The sequence below is a fragment of the Ricinus communis genome, chromosome 10 (assembly GCF_019578655.1).
Source record: "Ricinus communis isolate WT05 ecotype wild-type chromosome 10, ASM1957865v1, whole genome shotgun sequence".
In the NCBI taxonomy this organism is placed as follows: Eukaryota; Viridiplantae; Streptophyta; class Magnoliopsida; order Malpighiales; family Euphorbiaceae; genus Ricinus; species Ricinus communis.
The window spans coordinates 18,674,739-18,694,995 of NC_063265.1; the positions used below are offsets into that span (position 1 = coordinate 18,674,739).

General features: G+C 34.2%; 6 protein-coding genes and 1 non-coding gene across 10 annotated transcripts; 3 read left to right on the forward strand and 4 right to left on the reverse strand.

The window, feature by feature from the left end:
• The first annotated feature begins 594 nt into the window (after positions 1–594).
• Positions 595–2,460, forward strand: LOC8260975. Of its 2 annotated transcripts, none has more exons than XM_015728470.3 (4): positions 595–1,261; positions 1,362–1,417; positions 1,544–1,626; positions 1,726–2,460. In XM_015728470.3, exons 1-4 carry the CDS (start codon positions 1,088–1,090, stop codon positions 2,190–2,192), a joined length of 780 nt encoding a protein of 259 aa, XP_015583956.1. In that variant the 5' UTR covers positions 595–1,087; the 3' UTR covers positions 2,193–2,460. The 2 variants fall into 2 exon arrangements, with proteins under 2 accessions (XP_015583956.1, XP_002534370.1); XM_002534324.4 differs by having other exon boundaries at positions 632–1,261; positions 1,538–1,626.
• A 1,756-nt stretch (positions 2,461–4,216) lies between these two features.
• LOC8260972 (thioredoxin-like 3-1, chloroplastic) lies at positions 4,217–6,323 on the forward strand. Its single transcript, XM_015728471.3, has 5 exons — positions 4,217–4,765; positions 4,908–4,982; positions 5,791–5,857; positions 5,954–5,971; positions 6,066–6,323. Exons 1-5 carry the CDS (start codon positions 4,440–4,442, stop codon positions 6,162–6,164), a joined length of 585 nt encoding a protein of 194 aa, XP_015583957.2. The 5' UTR covers positions 4,217–4,439; the 3' UTR covers positions 6,165–6,323.
• A 167-nt stretch (positions 6,324–6,490) lies between these two features.
• TRNAS-GCU lies at positions 6,491–6,572 on the forward strand. The gene has a single exon. It is a non-coding gene; the product is annotated as a tRNA-Ser (tRNA).
• A 292-nt stretch (positions 6,573–6,864) lies between these two features.
• Positions 6,865–9,364, reverse strand: LOC125371389 (pentatricopeptide repeat-containing protein At4g14820-like). The gene is made up of 3 exons (XM_048380371.1): positions 8,911–9,364; positions 8,109–8,319; positions 6,865–6,970 (listed from the first exon to the last, which is right to left on the reverse strand). The coding sequence occupies exons 1-3, from the start codon at positions 9,362–9,364 to the stop codon at positions 6,865–6,867; spliced, it is 771 nt and encodes a 256-aa protein (XP_048236328.1).
• LOC8260971 (probable protein kinase At2g41970) lies at positions 7,363–13,931 on the reverse strand. 2 transcript variants are annotated; one of them, XR_007214303.1, is made up of 9 exons: positions 13,628–13,931; positions 13,234–13,377; positions 12,695–12,951; positions 12,475–12,601; positions 12,114–12,387; positions 11,670–11,802; positions 11,494–11,580; positions 7,924–11,228; positions 7,363–7,796 (listed from the first exon to the last, which is right to left on the reverse strand). XR_007214303.1 is itself a non-coding variant. In XM_002534328.4 (8 exons), exons 2-8 carry the CDS (start codon positions 13,325–13,327, stop codon positions 11,103–11,105), a joined length of 1,098 nt encoding a protein of 365 aa, XP_002534374.1. In that variant the 5' UTR covers positions 13,328–13,377; positions 13,628–13,931; the 3' UTR covers positions 7,363–11,102. The 2 variants fall into 2 exon arrangements, 1 of the variants encoding a protein (XP_002534374.1); XM_002534328.4 differs by having other exon boundaries at positions 7,363–11,228.
• Positions 9,622–10,245, reverse strand: LOC125371390 (pentatricopeptide repeat-containing protein At3g12770-like). Its single transcript, XM_048380372.1, has one exon. It carries the CDS (start codon positions 10,243–10,245, stop codon positions 9,622–9,624), a length of 624 nt encoding a protein of 207 aa, XP_048236329.1.
• A 1,038-nt stretch (positions 13,932–14,969) lies between the features above and the next one.
• LOC8260973 (E3 ubiquitin-protein ligase SINAT2) lies at positions 14,970–18,438 on the reverse strand. Of its 2 annotated transcripts, none has more exons than XM_002534329.4 (4): positions 18,281–18,438; positions 16,963–17,338; positions 16,232–16,618; positions 14,970–15,672 (listed from the first exon to the last, which is right to left on the reverse strand). In XM_002534329.4, exons 2-4 carry the CDS (start codon positions 17,167–17,169, stop codon positions 15,352–15,354), a joined length of 915 nt encoding a protein of 304 aa, XP_002534375.2. In that variant the 5' UTR covers positions 17,170–17,338; positions 18,281–18,438; the 3' UTR covers positions 14,970–15,351. The 2 variants fall into 2 exon arrangements, with proteins under 2 accessions (XP_002534375.2, XP_015583959.2); XM_015728473.3 differs by having other exon boundaries at positions 16,963–17,373; positions 18,281–18,430.
• Between the last annotated feature and the right edge of the window lie 1,819 nt (positions 18,439–20,257).

The window sequence follows — 20,257 nt, forward strand, 5'->3', positions numbered from 1 at the left end:
ATTCATTTATTGTTTTTTAGCAACTAATTTATAGAGGGTGAGACTCACTCGTTGATTTGAGCCAAAAAGAAGTAAGGTTTTAAGCTAAAATTGGCCTAAAAAATAACAAACAAACAGACCTACTGAACTGAATATGACCATAAAGACCGGACGCCAAAGTGAATTTTAATCCTATCTTTAGCATAAGAGTTGTATATTGTAATTTTTGGATGAATTTGAATTAACGAGAAAGAGAAACCCGTTTCTTTAACTTCAAATTATAAAAGTAAATATTCTTGGTTTCAGTGTAATTTTGTTATATTTTAGAGTTGTGAGATAAAATTTTTAGGCATTTGTGTAAAGCCCAACATGGTAATCGATTGATGCTATAGACCTAAGAAAAAGCCCGTCCAGGGTCAATAGGCATCGGCCTAGATCGGAAAAATCCCATATGGAGAAACCATTGAATTTCAAGCCCAGATTATTTGGTTGGGTGTGGGAAGACCGGAAGAATAGAATCTAATCGGGACCTCAAATGGGACATTTTTTTTTAGTGAAACATTGGGCTGAGCTTTTGCTTTTTGCATGTCACTCACTCTTCCATCTCACTGCCAGCCTGAGTTCAGTATGGTACCGTTATGGAGCGCTATCCTAAGCATTATCTACATCAATAAAATACCTCTTTTCCTTTTCTTTTTCTTCCGCTCTTATGGTAGCCGTGGCAAAAAGAAACCGCCGCTAGTTTGGGTATTACGTACAGAGCAAACTTTTGTGCCAAGAAAGATAGCCAATGCAAATGGGGTGTCAATATCACGCGTCTTATTCAGCGTGCTTTATGTTCTATACGCACAAAAGGAAAAAGGAAAAAGAAAAAAGAAAAAAACCGTACACGCGCCCTTTGTGCCCATTGTGGCTCGTGTCACCGTACTTGTGGTGCCAGCACTGACCCAAGACAAAAATTAGCCACAACCCACCGCTCACACAAAACACAAACAGCGGACGCCATTGCGCTGCCAGAGCAAGAAAGTGGAGAGAATATTATAGAGGTGGCGGATTCAGGGTTTTATTTAGCTATCCGATCTTGTAAGAAACTATAAAGAAAAGTGGAATGAGGATAAGAAAAGTGTGGAGCAATACTAAAGCTCACTGCGATAATCATTCACTAGCAGCACCGACTGATGTTTCATCAGCGGCTCAATCACCTCCTCCATGGCTTCAGATCTTGCAACACTCGCCACCCATCATGATCAGCAGAGTCAATGTTTCTGTTTGCTCTAACCAGGTGCATACACGTTTTCCTTTAATTGGTTTCTTGAAACATTTCTCGAGATTAGCAGCTGATATTACTGGGTCGTTTTTTCTTGGATGATTTTAATTATTAGAACACAGTTATCGCCAGCTCAGAAGAAGGGACTGGGAGTAGCACGGAAGAAAAGAGGTTTCTGTTTTTCTGTTTATTCTTTGAAATTTATTAACACAAGCCTTTTTTCATGTTCAAAATTGGGTTTGATGCTGTTTTCTTGGGGTTGCTTCTAATTGATTTTTGTACTGGTAATAGTACTAGTCTGCATGGCGACAAATGCAGTAGCTCTATCAGTACGAAAACATCAGCTGCGAGCTCCGCTTCCTCTTCCTTATCTCGCCATGGTTTGTACACTGATAATATTGTTTAATGCATATATGTATATGGTTTGGCGTGAAACTTACCATAATGGCGGCCTGCGATGTACCTATTTTCTATAATAGGACGGTGGTGCGAGGAAGAGAAAGCGTTTCCTGTAAAGAAAAGAAGACTAAGCCTGGAAAGATTCATAACCCAAGAATCCGAACACAAAAACAAGAAGGCCAAGACAAAGGCTATATTCAGAAGGAGCGCAAGCAAGATCAAGCATGAAAAAGAGAGAGAATATAAATATAATGAGGTTGATGATGAAATGAAAATGGGTTCTTTGAGGTGTAGCGGGAGAAATGGGTTGGGATGGAGATGCAAAAGAAATCAGAAAGTTAAAGGGTCTGGCTGGTGTGACGACCCAATCAGAGGCGGAAAACATCCATCTGCATCACCAAATGCATTCATTGGGGAATCTGACGAGTGTTATGGTAGAAAAGGTTGTGGAGTTGGTAAGAAGAAAACAAGGATAAGGAGGATAAGCAGTATACTCAGCCGAACAATGCCTTTGCTTGCTAATGCTAATGGAAATATACAAATATAGTTAAATAGACTGATTTTCAGCTAGGGACTACTACTACTACTAGTACTGACATTCTGGGGGTATAACACTTGAAGAAAAGAAGAGAAGGTTTCTACTTTCTGGCTTTGCTTTTTGTTTCCTTTTTCAGTTCTGAAATGAAGCTTGGCTTGGCATGTATATATTTGGTTGGTTACCTAGCAAACGTCAAACTCAGAAATGTCTATAAAATGTACATACCACCTTTTCTGGTTTTCTTTGATGGCAAGGCTCCAGGCTTTTTCTTTTTGTTTCTTTTGTTTCATGTTGACAAAAACTTCCACTTGCCATGGGCAATTTGCAATGCGGAGTAGCATAAAACCTTGTCATAGTTTTGGACCATTTTAGGCTGAGTTGTCCATAGTCTTCTTTTGCATATAACACATATATATAATTGGAAGTATCTGACTAATTATATTAATTTTCAGCTATTTTTGTAGTGTCATTTAATAACTCATAATCGAGATAGTAAAGAAAGAAAAACAATAAAAAGAAAACTCATAGTAAACGAGTTTGTGAGTGTTGCATTAATAATTTTGGTTGATCCAGAGAGCAAAGACAGGAGCCCTTCTCTCTTTTTGGTAAATTTAGAGCCTAAAACTTCCAACATACAGCACAAGTGTTAGTGGTCCCCGCCTACCATTCTTCCTTGCATTTCCCAACTCACCTTCCGGATAAGCTTTCTTTTCCCCTCCATTCCTTGGCAGCCAACAATACCTTTCATTTTAATTAAATAAAAAAATGATAAGTTAAACTAATAAGTCAAACTGCCCCCCACCCCTAAATTTTGCTACTTTGTGCTATCTGAGTCCCTCAAATGAAAGTCTATATTATTCAACTCCTAAAGTATATGATTTAGTGCTATTAACTCTTAATTAAACCATCATGCAATGCAACTAAGCAAATATATAAACATCAGGAATTTCTGAAGATTTTTCCAATTATTAACCAACCGAATACTAAACTTGATTAATCAAAAATTTAAAATATATATGAATTATTCATTAAATTTTCTCAAATGTAAACAAATCACTACCAAAAGGAATAAGTTCTTAATTTCACCAAAAGAAAGAAAATTGAGAACCCAAGACTGACTATTATGCTATTTTGTAGTTATAATAAACATTTTAGTTTGTGATACAATTTTGTTTGGATCTTTAATTTTATGTGTCAATGGCTAGATGCATATGCCATAAAGTTTCATTTTAGTGAAGTGGTGTTACTTTTTTTTAGGTAAAGTTCAAAAAATAATCATGTGATTTGACACTTTTACACTTGAATGATAAATGTATTTTTCATATCAAAAGAGTAATATGTGTTTCATTTCTTTAGTATTTTTTAGGTACATTCAATATTTTTTTTCATTTTTTTAGATTGTAAATATTAATAAAAATATAAATATTTGATAAAATAAACATATTGTAATTAATTTAGTATCTAATTAGATATTTTATGATCATAAAAATTGTTAAAACATATATATATTTTTAATTTTGATCAATTTTAAGAAATAATCTTTAAAAATAAAATTTTAAAATATTTTTAAATTTTTTGATGCATTGCTTATAAAATCATAATTTAGTAATAATTCATATTAAATACATGCAAGATTATGTAAATAGTAATAAAAATATAAATATGTACCTAAAAATGCTAAGAAAATAAAAAACATGATACTCATTTGATACAAAAAAATATCTCCATTTCTCAAATAAAAAAGCTTCAAAAGACAAAGTAGTTTTTTTGAACTTTACCTACTTAATAAAAAGTTATCATGCTACCTTTTTAATATGGATTTTGTTAGCCTTTATTTTATTATGTATATCTTTTCTTGTCCAAAAATACATATGCGTTTAACATAAGTGTAGTTAAGTCTATTTAAAAGATTCCTGAAAAAAATCTATTTAAAAGGACCTAGAATAACAATTTTGAATATTTTAGGGGCTTAATAGCATATAGCTTCACTTAAGGAGCTTAATAGCATAAGGGTTAAAGTTAGGGGGGAACTTATGGATATGGAAACAAAAAGGATGCAACACAGCCTTCACCTTCTTATCCCAAAACTTAAAATTTGCTCGACAAAAAAATGTTCATATCTTGAAAGTTGTCAAATCCATTAGTGTTTATCAATCAAAGCATGATTTTCTTGGATACCCCTCCTCTTATTTAACAACCTAAAGATTTTCAGTCCTTTCGATTTCTTGATTTCTTTACTCCTTGTACAAGTCAAGAATGTCAAGTTTGGCAGCAAACTCTCACATATTGTACAGAGAAGTGTATAACCAAAGAGACCAGCAGCAGCAGCATCAGTTATGGAGTAGTAGTGGCAGCTGTTGCTTGCTATTGCAACAAAGAAATTCAGGGTGTTACAATTTGTTTGATTGTAAAAAGACTAGAAGCTTCAAAAAGATTTCAAAGAGAGATTTGAGAGTAGAAGCTTTTTGGCCAGATATGACAAGACCCACTTCCATTGAGATGGAACCCATCAATGATTCTGATCAGCTTGATCAGATTCTTCTCAAAGCTCAAGAGCTCTCTCAACCTGTTCTCATTGACTGGTAACAAATTTATATATATGCTTATGGCAAAACCCTTTCTTCTTCTTGTTCTTCTTCTTCTTTTTAACATCTGTTCTCTGGTAAACTAATTAACTAACAAAATGATGATCTGAATTTTCATGGGTTTCTGTGTTATTGATAGGATGGCTGCTTGGTGCCGGAAATGTATCTACTTGAAGCCCAAGTTGGAGAAATTGGCTTCTGAATTTGATACCAAGTAACCCTTCCCTCTCTCGCTCTCCCTCTCTCTTCCTTTTCCTTTTCCTTTTCTTTGACAAAGCTTTTTCTTTTTTCTTTTTTCTTTTTTCTTTGACCTTTTTTTGCTTGCATGTACGTTGGTGGGGTTAACAAGTAGTAGCTTTGGTCTCATCAAAATATCTAACTAAAAATATCTTAAGATTTTTACTGTTCACATCACCTAAAAATTATTTTCGTTATATTTTTAGGCTTAACTATTAATTAAATCTTATATTTTATATTTTTTTAGTAATTTTATTTAATTATTTTAAATTTTAAAATCGTTACTTATATTTTTAATAATATTTTCCGATAATTTCTTAAAATAATTTGAAATAAAATGATGTAAAAAAAGTCTAATATACTCACTAAAATAATAATAATTATAAATTAATATAAATTATTTATTTTAAATTTAATAATATAACTATTAAAAATTCCATATATGTCCATGTGTTCACACATTTTATATCTAAACTTAATATATTTTTACCGATTTCCTAATTTTTATATTAGTACCATCATTTTTGTCATTGAAAAATTGTAAAAAATATTAACGAAAATTAGTTTTAAAATAAATTAAAATTATAGGTATTTATTTTAAAATTTTAAAATAATTAAATAAAATTATGAAAAATATAAATTCAACAACTTAATTAGTAATTAAATTTCTTTTATGCTGATCCTTGTTCTAGGTACTGATATTCTTTTACATTAGAGCAAAGATTAAACAATAATGTATATTATTAAACCCTTCTTTCTTTCTTTTCCTTGCAAAATGCATGTAGGATCAAGATTTACAGTGTGGATGTGAACAAGGTATCTCAATCTCTAGTCAAGCGTGGAAACATATCAGTATGTTTGATTCTTTACCCTCTTTTAGTCACTCCCTTGTTATGATCATTAATTTTTTTTCTGATGATTTCTTTCTTTGGTCTCTTCCTTCTCCAGAAAATGCCCACAATTCAGGTATTTTGGCCCTCCCAAGTATCTGGTTGAAACGATAATAGAAATGATTGAAGGAACAGAAAAAATGTGAACTGAATTGTAATTTGTGTTGCAGCTATGGAAAGATGGAGAGATGAAAGCAGAAATAGTTGGAGGGCATAAGGGCTGGCTTGTGGTTGAAGAAGTAAGAGAAATGATACAAAAATTTATATGATATATATGTATTATTATAGTCATGTTTTAATTTTATAAAATACTTGCTCTAAGCCTGTTAATTTCCAAATGAATTTGTAAAGGGTTCTATGCAGGAAAGATGTAAAAGAAAAAAAAGATGAATATAATCTGGTTAAATTTGATAGTAATTATTTGGTAATATTCTGCAGTAAACTTCTTTCTTTTCCTTTTTTTTCTTAAATCAAAGCATGCCATGTCTAATATCTTTTACATGATTATATAGTTATATTTTGGGAATGGGGCAGGACTCATTTCCTGTGGAAGCACTGAAAGTTGTATAAAAACGTTTGATAATTAGACAAAATCGTCGCTTTGGCCGAGTGGTTAAGGCGTGTGCCTGCTAAGTACATGGGGTTTCCCCGCGAGAGTTCGAATCTCTCAGGCGACGTTATATTTTTGTCCCTTTCATATTACAATTAAATTATTTTTCATTACGGCTACATTTTCTCTTTATTTTTTATTTTTGCTTTCTCATTAGTTGTTTATCATTAACAAGGCCGATTAGCGTGACATGATCTTCCATTAGTAATTTATGACTAATAATCTATTCATCCGAATGTTCATTTTGAAACAAGAATTTGGATATATTTCAGTAGGCATAATACAAATATTAACGAGCTTGTGAAAATTACTGATACACATCCTTAGCGAGTTGGCTTTTTATTTTTTATTTTTCTAAACTACAATGTCCTAATGGAATCTCCATCTTCGCTGGCTTGAAATTTGGAACTTTCATCTCCTTCAGTGAGTTTCTCAGGGTTCAAGTGCACTGGCAATAACTGAAATCTAAAATTTTGAAAAACAGGTCATGTTTGCGCCAAAGCACTATTCTGGATAAAGAAAGTGCTATCTGGATAGTGCGGAACAAGGAGAGGACATGTGCTTATGCATGTAGCTTCCCCCTTGCAATTTTTGCAGTGTGGCTTTTTCATTTCCACTCCTTGAACTCGTGACCTAGCTTCAGCAAGGCATTGTTCTGCATAATTAAAGTGAAATGTGGTGCTGCATTAGGAAGTGATGCAAAGTACGCTTTTCAGTCTTAAAGGAAAACGTGATTCTTGAGCTTCATCCAATCAAGAATAAGGGATCAAACAAAGAAAAAACTCAGAGCATTCAGACTGCATAATTTAGTTGTAACAGGTGTTTGAAGTCCGTTGGAGTGTTAGTGCTGCCTAAAGTTGATATGAATTTTTCTGGAAACCATCTCAGATAACTTTCATTTTACACAATCCGTGTGATAGTAACTATTACAGAATATCTGCAGTATCGTACACTTCATCAAGTGCTAAATTATTCTTTCAATTCCCGAGAAATAAAATCAACATGTCTACAAGAAAGGCGTAAATACTTCATATGGTGATGAACATGCCAATTCTGTGCTCATAAAGTGGAAGTGGAGATGTTTCGCTTCTGAATCAACTGAAACCTGACTGATTAGAATTTAGTTCTTATATGTGCCCGTATATGCTGGCATGAGTACACTCAGATTGTAGTGCATCACAGTCATTCCATCTCTCGTATTCAATCAACAATTCGACCCTCATTTCATTCTTTTTCCATTCCCTAAAATACCATGCATATTTCCAACACAGTAGGTAGTCCGATTCCACAGCTGCATATTTCACACATCATCAAGTTATGGAATATCAAATAAGAATGAAGGCATACTCAACTGCTCTGTAAGTATCATAATAATTGCCCGGAAGTGTTGCATGCTTAGGGTACAAGGAAAAAATTACCTTGCAAAGGCGGTCCTTACTCAAAGTGAATATAAAATCTGTTCATTGAGAAGCCCGAGAGGGTTTGGATCTCAAACCTGCTAGAAATGTATGAAATCTTTGATTAGCCTCAACCAAGCTTTAGCCAGGAAGTTTTTTCAACTCTCTTTCCTCCATCAAGTTTCTTAACCTAGCCGTCTACCAACTTCCGCATATATATACGACATGAGGCCACAGGAATTACAGATTGAGGATCCAACTGAAGCAACTCCTTTGTTACAAGTTCAGCTAGTTCAACATTGCTATGTATTCTACAAGCCCCAAGCAAAGCTCCCCAAATGCCTGAATCTGGTGCAATTGGCATGTTTTGAAAGAATTCATATGCCTCTATCAAGCAACCAGCTATACCAAGGAGATCTACCATGCAAGCACATTATTCTACACAAGGCACAATTGAGTAATTTTTTGTCATGCTCTCAAAGAGCTTTCTCCCTTCTTCAACTAGACCAGAATGCCCGCAAGCAGTCAAAACAGTGGTGAAAGTGAGACACTATTTGGTTTAATTCCCTCTCCTTTCATCTTCCAGAGTAGCTTGAGAGCATCATCTATATTACCATGGTATGCACAAGCCTCAATCATTAAAGTCCAAGACTGTCAGGATCCAGGGTGATGAGCTAGAATGACAAGGTTTCGGGATTTAGATGGAAGGATTAAACAAACACATAGAGGAATTAAGGATTGAGAAGTGAAGAATTAAGAGTAAGAAGAAGGAAGCAGCAATGTATGTTGTGATCAGGAAGAAGAAGAATAGGAGAGGGAGTGAGAGTAAGACAAGATAACAGAACAGAAAATCGAGAGAAAATTGTATTGATTTCAATATTGTCATGAGAATTCCATTCATACAATCATTGGCTATATATTAGCCTAATCATTTAGGGAATACTTCTAGAAAGCAAGCTAAAGGACAATAAAACAACTACTAATTTGTTAAGCTAGAAGACAAAATACAGCTATAGTAAATAACTAATTCTGCTATGGAAAAGGAATCTTTTCCCTTGGATAATTCTTCCTTCTTTCCTGCCACCTCATTTGTTCCAGCAATGACAGCTTCTAGAACTTCTTTAGATCCTGATTGACTGCAATAATTGGAAACTACAGCCGTTTTGCCTTCTTGGATCCTGGTTCTATGAGGTAACCTCTCAAAAATATCCTTGGCCAATTCTATGCATCCACATTTTAAATACATGTTAATAAGAGCATTCATAATGGGAACACTGGTTTCAATGCCTTTTTGTGCGATAAGCTCAAGCAACCATTTTCCAGTATCAAGTGCACCTAAACTAATACAAGCTGAAATAACACTAACTATTGTTATATACTCATATTCCACCTTCTTACAAAGCATTCTAAGGAAGAGCTTTATCGCATCTCTTCTGGCATTGTTCCCTTCATATGCTGCCATCATTGCATTCCATGAGGCCAAGCTCTTAAGCCATCTCATTAAATAACTGTGTTAAGATCCCCACATTTCCCATATAATGCAATAAAAGAGTTCCTTAATGAGACATCAGAATCTACTCCAACCTTAGTCCCATAGGCATGAATCAATTTCCCTAAATTTAGGAAGTCCAAACCATTACATGCAGGAAGGACGCTCACTAATGTAATTGCATTTGGTTGAGTTCCTGATCTCACCATATCTCTAAAAATCGTCAACCCCTACTTGAAAAGCCCATTTTGCACGTAACCTGCAGTAACTGCAGTCCAAGAAACAATATTCCTTACAACCACTTCACCAAAACAATCTCCTTTCTCAAAGTCTCCCCACCTTGAGCATACGTAGAGACTAAAGCACTGTGCAAACACATCCAAATCAAACCCATTTTTAATAACATTACAATACACTTCTTTCCCCTCCTTTAAAGCCGATATCACTGCGCAGGATCGAACCACGAAAGGGAAAGTATAATTATCTGGTAAGAACCCATCGTGATGCATGGTTTTATAAAGCATTACAGCCTCCTGATAAGGACCCAGATCAGCATATCCCCTAATTAAAGTATTCCAAAGAAAGACATCTCTCTGGGGCATTTTGTCGAACAGCTTTCGAGCATAGTCCATCGATGATGATAAAGCGGAAGCCGAAGTTATAAGCTTTGTGGAGAGGAGGAGGCTGTTGTGAAACCCAGTTGTAATACTTAGAGCATGGGTAAGTTTAAGGTGGGAAAGGGAGGAACAGGAATTCAAGAGGCAGTTCAAAGCGAGGGAGTGGTAGTTGTTTTTAGGGAAGTGAGGATGGATTGTGATGATTGATCCAATTGCACAGAGAGCATTGGCCGACATGAAATTGACACTCCTGTTTTGCCTTTGGGTATGGGTTTCTGGTTTGTGAAGAAAGGAACTGAATCAGTGTCCATATACCACTCCCAATCTCCAAGTATATGATTATATACTTGGATACTTGCACTACAAACTTCTTCAATATCTAGTGTAATGCAGTTACCAATACATGGACATAATATGATTAGTAAATAAAGTTTATTTCCCCTTCTATAGAATACACAATATACAAGGAAGAAGAGAATCTCTCTCTATAATTGTGATTAATATACAAGAATTTGGGTTTTGAATCATATAATGCGTTTAGTAGTAATATCTATTGTGAATTGATGTTAGATTAAATACTACTTGTGATTGTAACAAAAAAGAAATTCTACTTGTGATTTTCTTTTGAGTTATTCATTCAAGAAATGTTCAAAATATTATATAGCATTTTTATATCAACAATCGGAATGTCTAATCCGAACAACGATTTTCCTAAAGAAACGTTCAGAAACAAATAAATGAAATTGGGGTTGGAGAGGACGAGCGGAAGAATTATACTGCAACACAACCTGCACGAGCAACAGACATCCCCATAACATTTCTCACATGCTTAAAGACAAGAACAAACAAAAGACTACAGTTTTGAAGTGATACACAAGGCATATTCTTGTTTTCCAAACAGCTAATATACAATCTATCAAGCATACTAACAGTGTAGTTCCTGAGTTTCTGTATAAAGGTAGATATGATTATGGTTCTTCTCTGATTAGTATCCTGAGACCTTGACAGATGCTGTTGCAGAAGGATGAAAAGGGGGACTGAAAATGGTCACGGAGAAAGCTGCATATTACAATGAGTCTGAAATCTATGTTGAATTATGTGTGAGACTCTGGCCCTGCTGGTTTTGAGTTGAGAAGTGGCTGCAGTGCCTTTACAACAATTGTCATGTTTGGCCTGAAATCTGCCTCATATTGAACACAGAGTGCTGCCACTGCTGCTAACTGATACATTCGATTAACAACACAGAAATAAGAACAAGAATTAAACTGCTTTCAACTAAGATTTATGAAATGTTCATGGTACATCAACAATCTCTCCTACAAGGTTATAAAAACTGACACAACAAAATGGCAATTCATTGAGAAAGTTAGGGGAATAAAAAAAGAAAAGGCTATTCTGAATTGCTATAGTTTTTGCTTCTTGGAATATGTGCACAGCTGTGTCAAACTAGGCCTAAGAAAATGAAAGAAAGGTCAGGGTAAGAACCTTGGCAACTGCCTTTGGTGGGTAGTCATTGTTTAGTTTAGGATCCACACATTGCTTCACCTTGTCCTCACTCAATCTTGGAGTTGCCTGTAGTAATCAATAACACTAATGTTAGATGCATAAAATGAATATAAAAGAAGGCAATCAAGGCTAAAGAAAGGACAAAGAAAACGCACCCAAGTAACAAGACTTTGTTGTCCCTTAGGCATTGTATGGTCTACTGGCTTTCTTCCTGTCAAGAGCTCTAGAAGAACCACTCCAAAACTGTATACATCACTTTTCTGAGTTATCTGTCCTGTCATGGCATACCTGTAAAGAAACCGAGAATTGGAAAACAAATTAGACAACAAGAAACTAAAAGAAGACAACCATTTTTTGGAATAGATCCTATTGCAAGAACTCGTGTGAATTGAATTCTTGCGAAATCATTTCATTTCTTTACATAATTTCATTATTTCGGAATACCCTTTTCTTTAACAGAAGGACTTGAATTCTATCATGAGCTTTCCAAACATGAGAGTTGGAGAATTCAGTTGAATTGAATTATTGCATTTTTAGACTTTCCAAACATCCTAAAGGAGAGGATCTATTGCAGTATTAGATAGAGACATAAGGCTTACTCTGGAGCATGATAGCCAAATGTTCCTAAGACTCTTGTTGAATGCAGCCTAGCTGCAGTATCAGAAGACGCACTTGACAAGTTAAAATCTGCGATTTTAGACGTGAAATCATCAAAAAGTAGTACATTGCTCGATCTAACATCGCGATGAACTACTGAAGGCTGAACTTTTTCGTGCAGATACTCGAGCCCTTTCGCTGCACCATAGGCAACTATAACTCTTTGGTTCCAGCTAAGTGCAGGGCCTGGTTCAGCCCCTTGCACTCCTTTCCTTCCTGCATCAGAAAATATAAAGTGACTCAATGTGGGAGGCTGCCTCCTTTATCATTGCAATTAGAGAACAGCATTTTTAACAAGATTACCATGCAGTACATCGTGCAAAGAACCCATTGTTGCAAACTGATAAATTAGGATTCGATTGTTTGCCTCCAAACAATATCCGATCAACTCCACAAAGTGCTCGTGCTTAAGCCTAGAAACCACTGATAACTGCACAGAGCACAGCAACAATGAGGAATTGTATACTTTTGAGCACAAACATATTGGATTATGGGAAAGAATTTGTTGTGCCAAATTTCTAACCTGAGCTGCAAAATCAGAATCTGGTTCCTGTGAAGTGCTGGTATCTAGCTTCTTTATTGCAGCCTCCTCACCGTTATTTAACTTGGCATAGAAAACACGACCATATGAACCTTCTCCAATCAAAGCCTTGGTGCCAAAGTTACCTGTTAATCTGTTTAACTCGTCCAATGATAATGCTGGAACTTCTATTGGTAAGACCTTTTGCGGAGTTCCACTTTTGGCAGGATTATTACTCCTTGGCTCTGCTCTCTCGCCGCCTATAACACGCAAAAGAAACTTAAGCAACTTTTGGTATAGGCAATATATATTTTGCACATGCAGTCTCTCTGGCAGACCTAGCCTGACAATAGGTGCATCTCCTAATTTCAGCACAAATGAACGTTCCAACTTTTGAAAATTCTGTCATCTTAAAATGATTTCCCTGGTGGATAGAGTCCTCTATTATAAGCAGTTTCATAAACGTTAATAGATTCCGAGAAATTAAGAACATTGTAACAGAATTGAAAACGAAAGAAAGAATAGAGAAAAAACTCGCTTACCGCCAGCATAGTTATTGCCTCCTTTAGGTGGAGCTGTATATTGATTAGCAGGCGGGCCGTCAAGTTCCTCCTCTGCACCTCCACAACACAACATATCAGCTCTTGATCAATCTGTCAAAATGGTATATTTGACTTGAAAATGTCCTGCAATCCAAAAACCAAGCCATATAATGAACAAATCTATCAAGCAAAATATTCTGATAAGACTCTTAAATTTTTCCTTTCATAATCAGAACCGCATACATGCTTATCATTATCATTCCCTGAATTTTGGTAAAGAAAATAAATTGTCAGTTACATTTCAAGAAACCCATGAGCCAAAACATTGTTGATCTGCTAACCATTAAAGAAGTGAAATATATATATATACACACACACATATACACATACTTACCTAAAAGCTTTGAGATCTGACCAACCCAATAGAGGAAATGACAGAAATATTGAATTGGCAGATTCAAATGATGGCGAAAAATGTGGGAACAGAAAAGAGCAGGAAAATGATAACATAGGAGATATATAAAAGGAGGCAAGAAACAGAGGAAGAAAGAGGGTTTGTTGGTGTTGTTATCGTCTGAATTAAGTTTCTCTGTTTAGGAACAGAGGCAGATGTTTTCTTTGTTAGCGGGAAAATCGGTTTAGAAGAGTTTAACCGCTAAAACTAACCTACTTATACGTGCTTTCACGTTTGCCTTCTGCATCACGTCCCATGCACTCTCACTTTTTTAATCATTTATTTACAGCAAACGGTGTACATTTTATTTGATCAAGCTAGAATCAAAGGTCATGCTGTTGGTTAATTGGATGGTCCATGGATTTCAATCATAATGCATGGTGATTTAACTATAAATATTAGATCATAGACTTCTGGCCTAATATATACATAAAAATTGACTCGTAAATATCATCCAACCGTTAAAAAGTATGGTCGATAAGATTTTATATATATATATATATATATACCCACAGAATTTTCCTTCTGTATTATATATATTCATGAATTTGAGAGAGAGTTTGTTTATAGAATAGCATCTTTGATTATTTGTATTGCATACAGTAACTTTCCTATTTATAGCCTTTCAAGGTGAGTACTTAAATTTAAAATATTAATATTTAAAAATCACTTGACCAGTTGATTTTGATTGTTGACTTTTTTTTGGTTTTGATTAGTTGATTGTCATATTATCATTTTCGAAAAACACCTACTCCACACCTGTTTGATTGATATAGTAGGTCCCCAGTTTACCGGGTGTAGATCCACAGATATGACAAAACACCCAGAAATTCTGATAAAGAATTCACTGTTACAAGTCTAATTTCACCAGATGATGCCTAGATTGTCAAAATGGATCATTATAAGCTGGCATATTATGCGGCCTAACCAAAGGGATTAGCATCTCAATAACCTAACCAAAACAGCATCTGCCTAGAGAGGGAAACTTTTAACATTAATGTACGAATGTTAAAAAGAAACTTTGAAGTAGTTGATCCTTTTGTCATTACGTTGCTAATGATCATGTTGATCTTTTTAAAAATGAAACCTACCCAGATAACATTTCTGGTTAACTCCGTTACATACTTAGATCTGCCCCATAGCTGCAGCCTCACAGGAAAACATGACCACAAGTCAGTTTGGTAAGAAAGAGCAAGGAGGAAAAAAAGAAGGAAAAACAACAGTTGAGAATGGATGCTGACTTTCTAACATAATGAGTGATGTCAATGCAAATGCTAGCAGATAGGCGTGCACAGAGAGACTTGATCTTTATTTCTTCTCAATTCAATCAGGGCATATGGTACATAAAACAGAAACAGTAAGAGAACATCAATAGGTTCAACAAGATGATTAACAGCACATTCATTTTGCTGTATGTTTGGATTTCCCAGCCATTGAATTAACACTGGATTTCCAATTCCTACACTCCCGACTGGAATCTGCTCCATGGAGTTCTGAGCTCACAATAGACTGAAGAAGAACCTAGCCCAATCATAAACACCATGTAAACCGAACAGCAAAACCAATCAGGATAGCTGGGAGCTTCATCCTGCTACATGGAGAAACTCCTGCATTTCATAAATTTTGCAAACTGTACAATGAACTGGACATCACCAATCCACATCTCATTCTTCTTTCCATATACGGCCTGTAATCCTCAATTTAAGCTCTTGCCTATCCCCGCCAGAAAAATAAAGAGCCAAACTCCTCTGAATAATCAGCCCATCCTGGCTATCACGAACTTTCCTGTGACTGTCACGAATGCTCCTGGGAATTCCCTGCCATATTAGCTTGCGGCCATTCCCACCAACTTCTAAGCTGTAGCTAAATTTCTTTGCTTCATTATCATCACCCATAAAACGTAAGAAGGCCATATACACTGGTGCCATACCTATCTGGAAAGCCTCAAAATGCAAGCAGAACTGTCTTCCAAAACAGTTGAAAACCTATACAGGACCACACGATTCAAAAGTTTAGATACAAAGGTAATAAATCGCCCAGCACAAATAGCAAAGGTATAAAGCTCAGCCAATTGGAACTTGGAAATAGATTCCCAGAAAAGCAAGAAAAGCTTACTACAGTATTAAAGTTTATCATGCAACTATTTAAAGTAATGGTGTCGATGCAGTTCTTACAACAGTGCGCTTAAACTTTTAAAAGCATCCATAACACCAGAATTCTAACATTATAAAACTGAAAGCACAAGAACCACAGAAAAGAATTAAAAAGCCCAGCAAGGAACATTTGAAATCTATTAAAATCTAGTGTAAAAACTTACATGCCCGAATTTAGTCCATTATTAAACGCCCCACCCTCCACAACCTCCAGCATGACCATGCATCATGCGATGCAATTAAAATAAGCCGAGCATCTATAAAGTTATGCTCGAGTCTCTGTTTGTGTACTTATGGATGTATGCCCATCTACAAATGAGAGCATACTTATGCAAGGTAACATCCTTTTATAAACCAATTCTACTATCTATCGAATTACAAGAGGACTTACAGTTAGCATCCATGTGGCATTTTCAACTTCATGTGGATTTGATTTGACATAGCGATGATTGAAGGTACACCCATCATGCATGTCAACCTTGTGGTCATCCTTGAGATGGGCAACTAGTGTTGGGATGTCACCTGTGATGGAGCACTCAGAGCCAGCATAAGGGCAACTGTATGGACGGAACCGACAGTGTTGCTCATGCTTGAGTTTGCTGTAATATGGGAAAATATCATGACATCCCAAGTCCTGGTACTTACAGGGCAGTTCTAGTGATTCTGCAACTTTCTCCAAAGCTAAACACCTTATATTTCCGAGATCATAGCGACAAGTAGGGCAACAATTATGCACTCTACTCTTGCAGTTTGAGCATAATGTATGTCCATTTGGGCACTATAATAAACAAAGTCCAACAGTAATAAGGGAGTGTTAGTGCATTTGATTTATATATTCAACAATGCTTAAAATATATATAGAAAAATAAAGGAAAAAAAAAACTTAAGTTTCTAGGTTTGAGATGGTAAATTGAATTAGATCTTATTAACTAAAGTAAGCAGTAGCAAGTAGCTAGGTTTATGGACAGCGAAAGAGGTTAATTATCCCGATTCCTGAACAGACAATAATACTATTAAACAGAGTAGCCAAGTCAGGCATATATCAGTCCACTATTTTCCAAGAAAGCAAATTTTAAAAATGAACCTGCCTTGACGAGTAAAGTAATGAAATTAAGAACAGACCTGGTGAATTGGAGGATACATTAAATTTGTGCAGACAGGGCACTCAAGGAGCTCATGCACACCGTTGTTCGAATAAAGTCCTTGCTTTCCACCTAAACCTTTTGTTACTGTACTACTATTCTCTGTTTTTGCTGTTCCAATTTCATAATCTGAAATTGCTGGATGAGATTCAAGAACCTCTTTGCAAGCACTACCCCCAGGAGCCATTGCTACCCCAAATTGGGCAATAAGTCTACTTCAATGACTGTATTCACAGCTGGCACTAATTCCGGAAGATCAACAGTTCGTTGACATGTGAACACAATGGGCTTCAGTTGGTGGAGGAAATCACTAAGCACAACATGCTGAGCGCCATCTCCATTTTCTAAACTAAAGACTTCAATGGAGCAATATTTTTTATGTCAGCAGTGCCTATTAGATAACATATTACCAAACATTTATGGATAAATTAAATGAACTACAGAAGGAAAAGAACATAACGAATGGAACTGTTCATGCAGAAGATAAAAGCAATATATGCACAATAATTCAGATGACAACAATATATATGCAAAAACATCAGATGAAAATTTCTGCAACAAAGTGAGCCCATATTCACTCATATAACCATATCTATCCTTGAGCAATTGAAAATGACAAAAATCAATTAGTTAGCAGGAAATCACTTTCACCATATGCAGAAACCAATAAAGCAAACAAGGTTTAAAAAAGAAAAGAAGCACATGAGATTTTCTTCGAAAAAAGAAAAACAGAAGCACTTGAAATTTCTAACTTTATGCTAAAAAAATTTGTACTAGATAGCAATAGAATCAAAATATGAGACAAGGATGACAGAAGGAAACAAAATCCATATTCAAATTTCATCTAAGCAACAATATTATATGGGAGAAATTTAAACTTGGATTGTGCCAAAACAACCTTTAGAATTCACAATGTCCAACAAAAGCAACTGTAATATAAGACAACAAAACAGGGCAACAAAACAAGCCCATCTTGCATACGTAAAGCAAGTTCTTAAAATTTCAAACCTTTTCCACAATCGACTCGGTAATCACCAAAGCAATCCAATCAGAAAAACAAGCGACATTAACAATTTAAAACAAAACCCATAGATAAAACCAATGAAGGAAACAAAACACAAAAAAAAAAAAATACACAGTTCGAGATTATCAAAGCAGGTTATGTCTTCACATGGAAATCAATCAAAACAATCAAATCCAACGACGACAGTTAAATTCAAATACTAACAAAAGGAAACAATAAAAAAAAAATTATAATAATAATTAAAAAATAAATTGAAAGACAAACTCCACATTACCCGGAAATGGAAATCGAGGAGAAAAAGGTAACGGTGGTGTTAATTTTGCTGTGTGTTTCTCTCAATACGCTACTTCACAATCCAGAAAAATGGGTTTTGGTTTGGGTTTTCTATATTTTGAAAATAATGAAAGTGAAGAATTATATAAATAGATAAAATAAACATATCACTTTCGTTGTCGTTTATTAGGAAAAGATAAATGGTATGGGTTTGGTTCTTGTAACTAAGTGGACCAGTACCTCTGCCCGCACGCAACGTTTGAATTTCCTTTTTTTCTAATAGCAAACTATTACAAAAACGTCCCTGATTTTTCACATAATTAACACTTACGTCCGTTTCATCTGACAATTGAACGAATTTGTCCTTTACTATTTTGTTTTCAACACACTTTAGTTTTTATCAAAATAATATATATTTTAATTTCTATTTTCGTTCTTTAAATTCTTAAAGTTAACTTTTTAATCGTAAAGGTTAATAAATGAATAACTAAAATTTATTCATTCAAAATGTTAAAGAATAAAATATAAAATATAATTTTATTCTTAAAAAATATGAATGATTAAAATAACCATAAGAATCATGTTGCATTTAATTCATTTAATTTTCAACAAGAGTATAATTATAAATTGTTTCAAAATGTCCAAGTGATTACGGTGATCTGGGTCTTGTCTTCAGTGATTGCTGGCTCATGTTAACTTTATATTTTTCTTTTTCTTTATTTTTAAAATATATAGTTTAGTTCTTTCATTTGATTTGGAAATCAAGTAGACACATTCACATCCAATTTAATTGAGATTTAACGTCTTTTATATGCCATTACTCAATTTAACCAAAAGTTAATATGTAATAAAAATTAATAGGAACTAATTAAATTGAAAAATTATATATATTTATAGAAAAAATTATTAAAAAGATACATAACACTAAAGATTGGATGGTCTTGGATTTGTCTATCACAACTTACATTTAAAACAAAAGTAATAACTCTTTTAAATTTGTTATTTATAGTTTATTTTGTTAGAAGTTATTTATTTTGTTAATTATTGTTTACTTGTAGAAATGATAATTAAAAAAATAACAATTTTATTAATATACATTTACTTAGATTTGTTATTTGAGTTTTAGTGTTTGGACTCGTTTAGATGCCATTAAAATTTGATTATTGCTATTAGTATACTATAATGACCATTAGTATTTAATTAATTTTTATTGTATTTTTAGATAAAATATAATCAATTTTTGTTAAACAGATTTTGATATGACTAGCAGTCCAACCGGTTGACCCGGTAAATATTACTTGATCGGTTCATTCATCTCTTCAATTTTGGAAATATTATTAATATAAGCATATTAAAGTTTTTAAATGACAAATTAATTTTTATTACAAATTTAAAATAAATAAACTCAAAATAATAATAAAATTTGGAGTTAATTACGGGCGTAAAATTTATTTCAATTCCATCATTTTCAAGTTTTAAATGGATTTTAATATGTAAGTACTTAACAAATTCAAATTTTAAATTTTGTTTATAAGAGGCGAAATTATATTTTAGTAATAGATGGCAATTATTTGATGGTTGGTTTTTTGAATGTACAAATAAAAGAGATTTAAAATAAAATATTTATTCAAATTAACATATGTATATGTATTTATGATCATATTAATGTGATGTAACTGCATGCTTTCAGAATCAAAAATATATCAATCTAATCTCAAATTTGAGAAATTTACTTCAAGTCATCGGTGGTCAAAATTTATACTAGCAAAATATCAATTAGCTAACTTAGTCAAAATTAGCAACAGTCAAATAATTATATAATTTATTAAATTGGTGACATGACTCATCAAGTTGAAACTTGATTTGAGAAAGATTTAAATTATTATTCCGAATGTATTCTAGTCAAATGAAGTAATACAAGGGTTTAAAACTTCCAAGTGATGCACCATTTATATCCCTGAACTACTAATTTAATTTT

Excerpts from the sequence above, each read along its gene's own strand:
- LOC8260972 (XM_015728471.3), top strand. The coding sequence starts at position 4,440 with ATGTCAAGTTTGGCAGCAAACTCTCACATATTGTACAGAGAAGTGTAT. Across the intron at positions 4,766-4,907 it reads CAACCTGTTCTCATTGACTG|GATGGCTGCTTGGTGCCGGA; the intron begins GTAACAAATTTA and ends TGTTATTGATAG. Across the intron at positions 4,983-5,790 it reads GCTTCTGAATTTGATACCAA|GATCAAGATTTACAGTGTGG; the intron begins GTAACCCTTCCC and ends AAATGCATGTAG.
- LOC8260971 (XM_002534328.4), bottom strand. The coding sequence starts at position 13,327 with ATGTTGTGTTGTGGAGGTGCAGAGGAGGAACTTGACGGCCCGCCTGCT. Across the intron at positions 12,602-12,694 it reads ATTCTGATTTTGCAGCTCAG|TTATCAGTGGTTTCTAGGCT; the intron begins GTTAGAAATTTG and ends TGCTCTGTGCAG. Across the intron at positions 11,803-12,113 it reads TTTGGCTATCATGCTCCAGA|GTATGCCATGACAGGACAGA; the intron begins GTAAGCCTTATG and ends GTTTCTTTACAG.
- LOC125371389 (XM_048380371.1), bottom strand. The coding sequence starts at position 9,364 with ATGGCAGCATATGAAGGGAACAATGCCAGAAGAGATGCGATAAAGCTC. Across the intron at positions 8,320-8,910 it reads ATTAGTTATTTACTATAGCT|ATCTCCTTGGTATAGCTGGT; the intron begins GTATTTTGTCTT and ends CTTGCATGGTAG. Across the intron at positions 6,971-8,108 it reads TGTCGTATATATATGCGGAA|ATTTCAGTTATTGCCAGTGC; the intron begins GTTGGTAGACGG and ends TCAAAATTTTAG.
- LOC8260975 (XM_002534324.4), top strand. The coding sequence starts at position 1,088 with ATGAGGATAAGAAAAGTGTGGAGCAATACTAAAGCTCACTGCGATAAT. Across the intron at positions 1,262-1,361 it reads TTTCTGTTTGCTCTAACCAG|AACACAGTTATCGCCAGCTC; the intron begins GTGCATACACGT and ends TTTAATTATTAG. Across the intron at positions 1,627-1,725 it reads CTCTTCCTTATCTCGCCATG|GACGGTGGTGCGAGGAAGAG; the intron begins GTTTGTACACTG and ends TTTCTATAATAG.
- LOC8260973 (XM_002534329.4), bottom strand. The coding sequence starts at position 17,169 with ATGGCTCCTGGGGGTAGTGCTTGCAAAGAGGTTCTTGAATCTCATCCA. Across the intron at positions 16,619-16,962 it reads TGTATCCTCCAATTCACCAG|TGCCCAAATGGACATACATT; the intron begins GTCTGTTCTTAA and ends TGTTTATTATAG. Across the intron at positions 15,673-16,231 it reads ATGCCACATGGATGCTAACT|GTTTTCAACTGTTTTGGAAG; the intron begins GTAAGTCCTCTT and ends GGTCCTGTATAG.
- LOC125371390 (XM_048380372.1), bottom strand. The coding sequence starts at position 10,245 with ATGTCGGCCAATGCTCTCTGTGCAATTGGATCAATCATCACAATCCAT.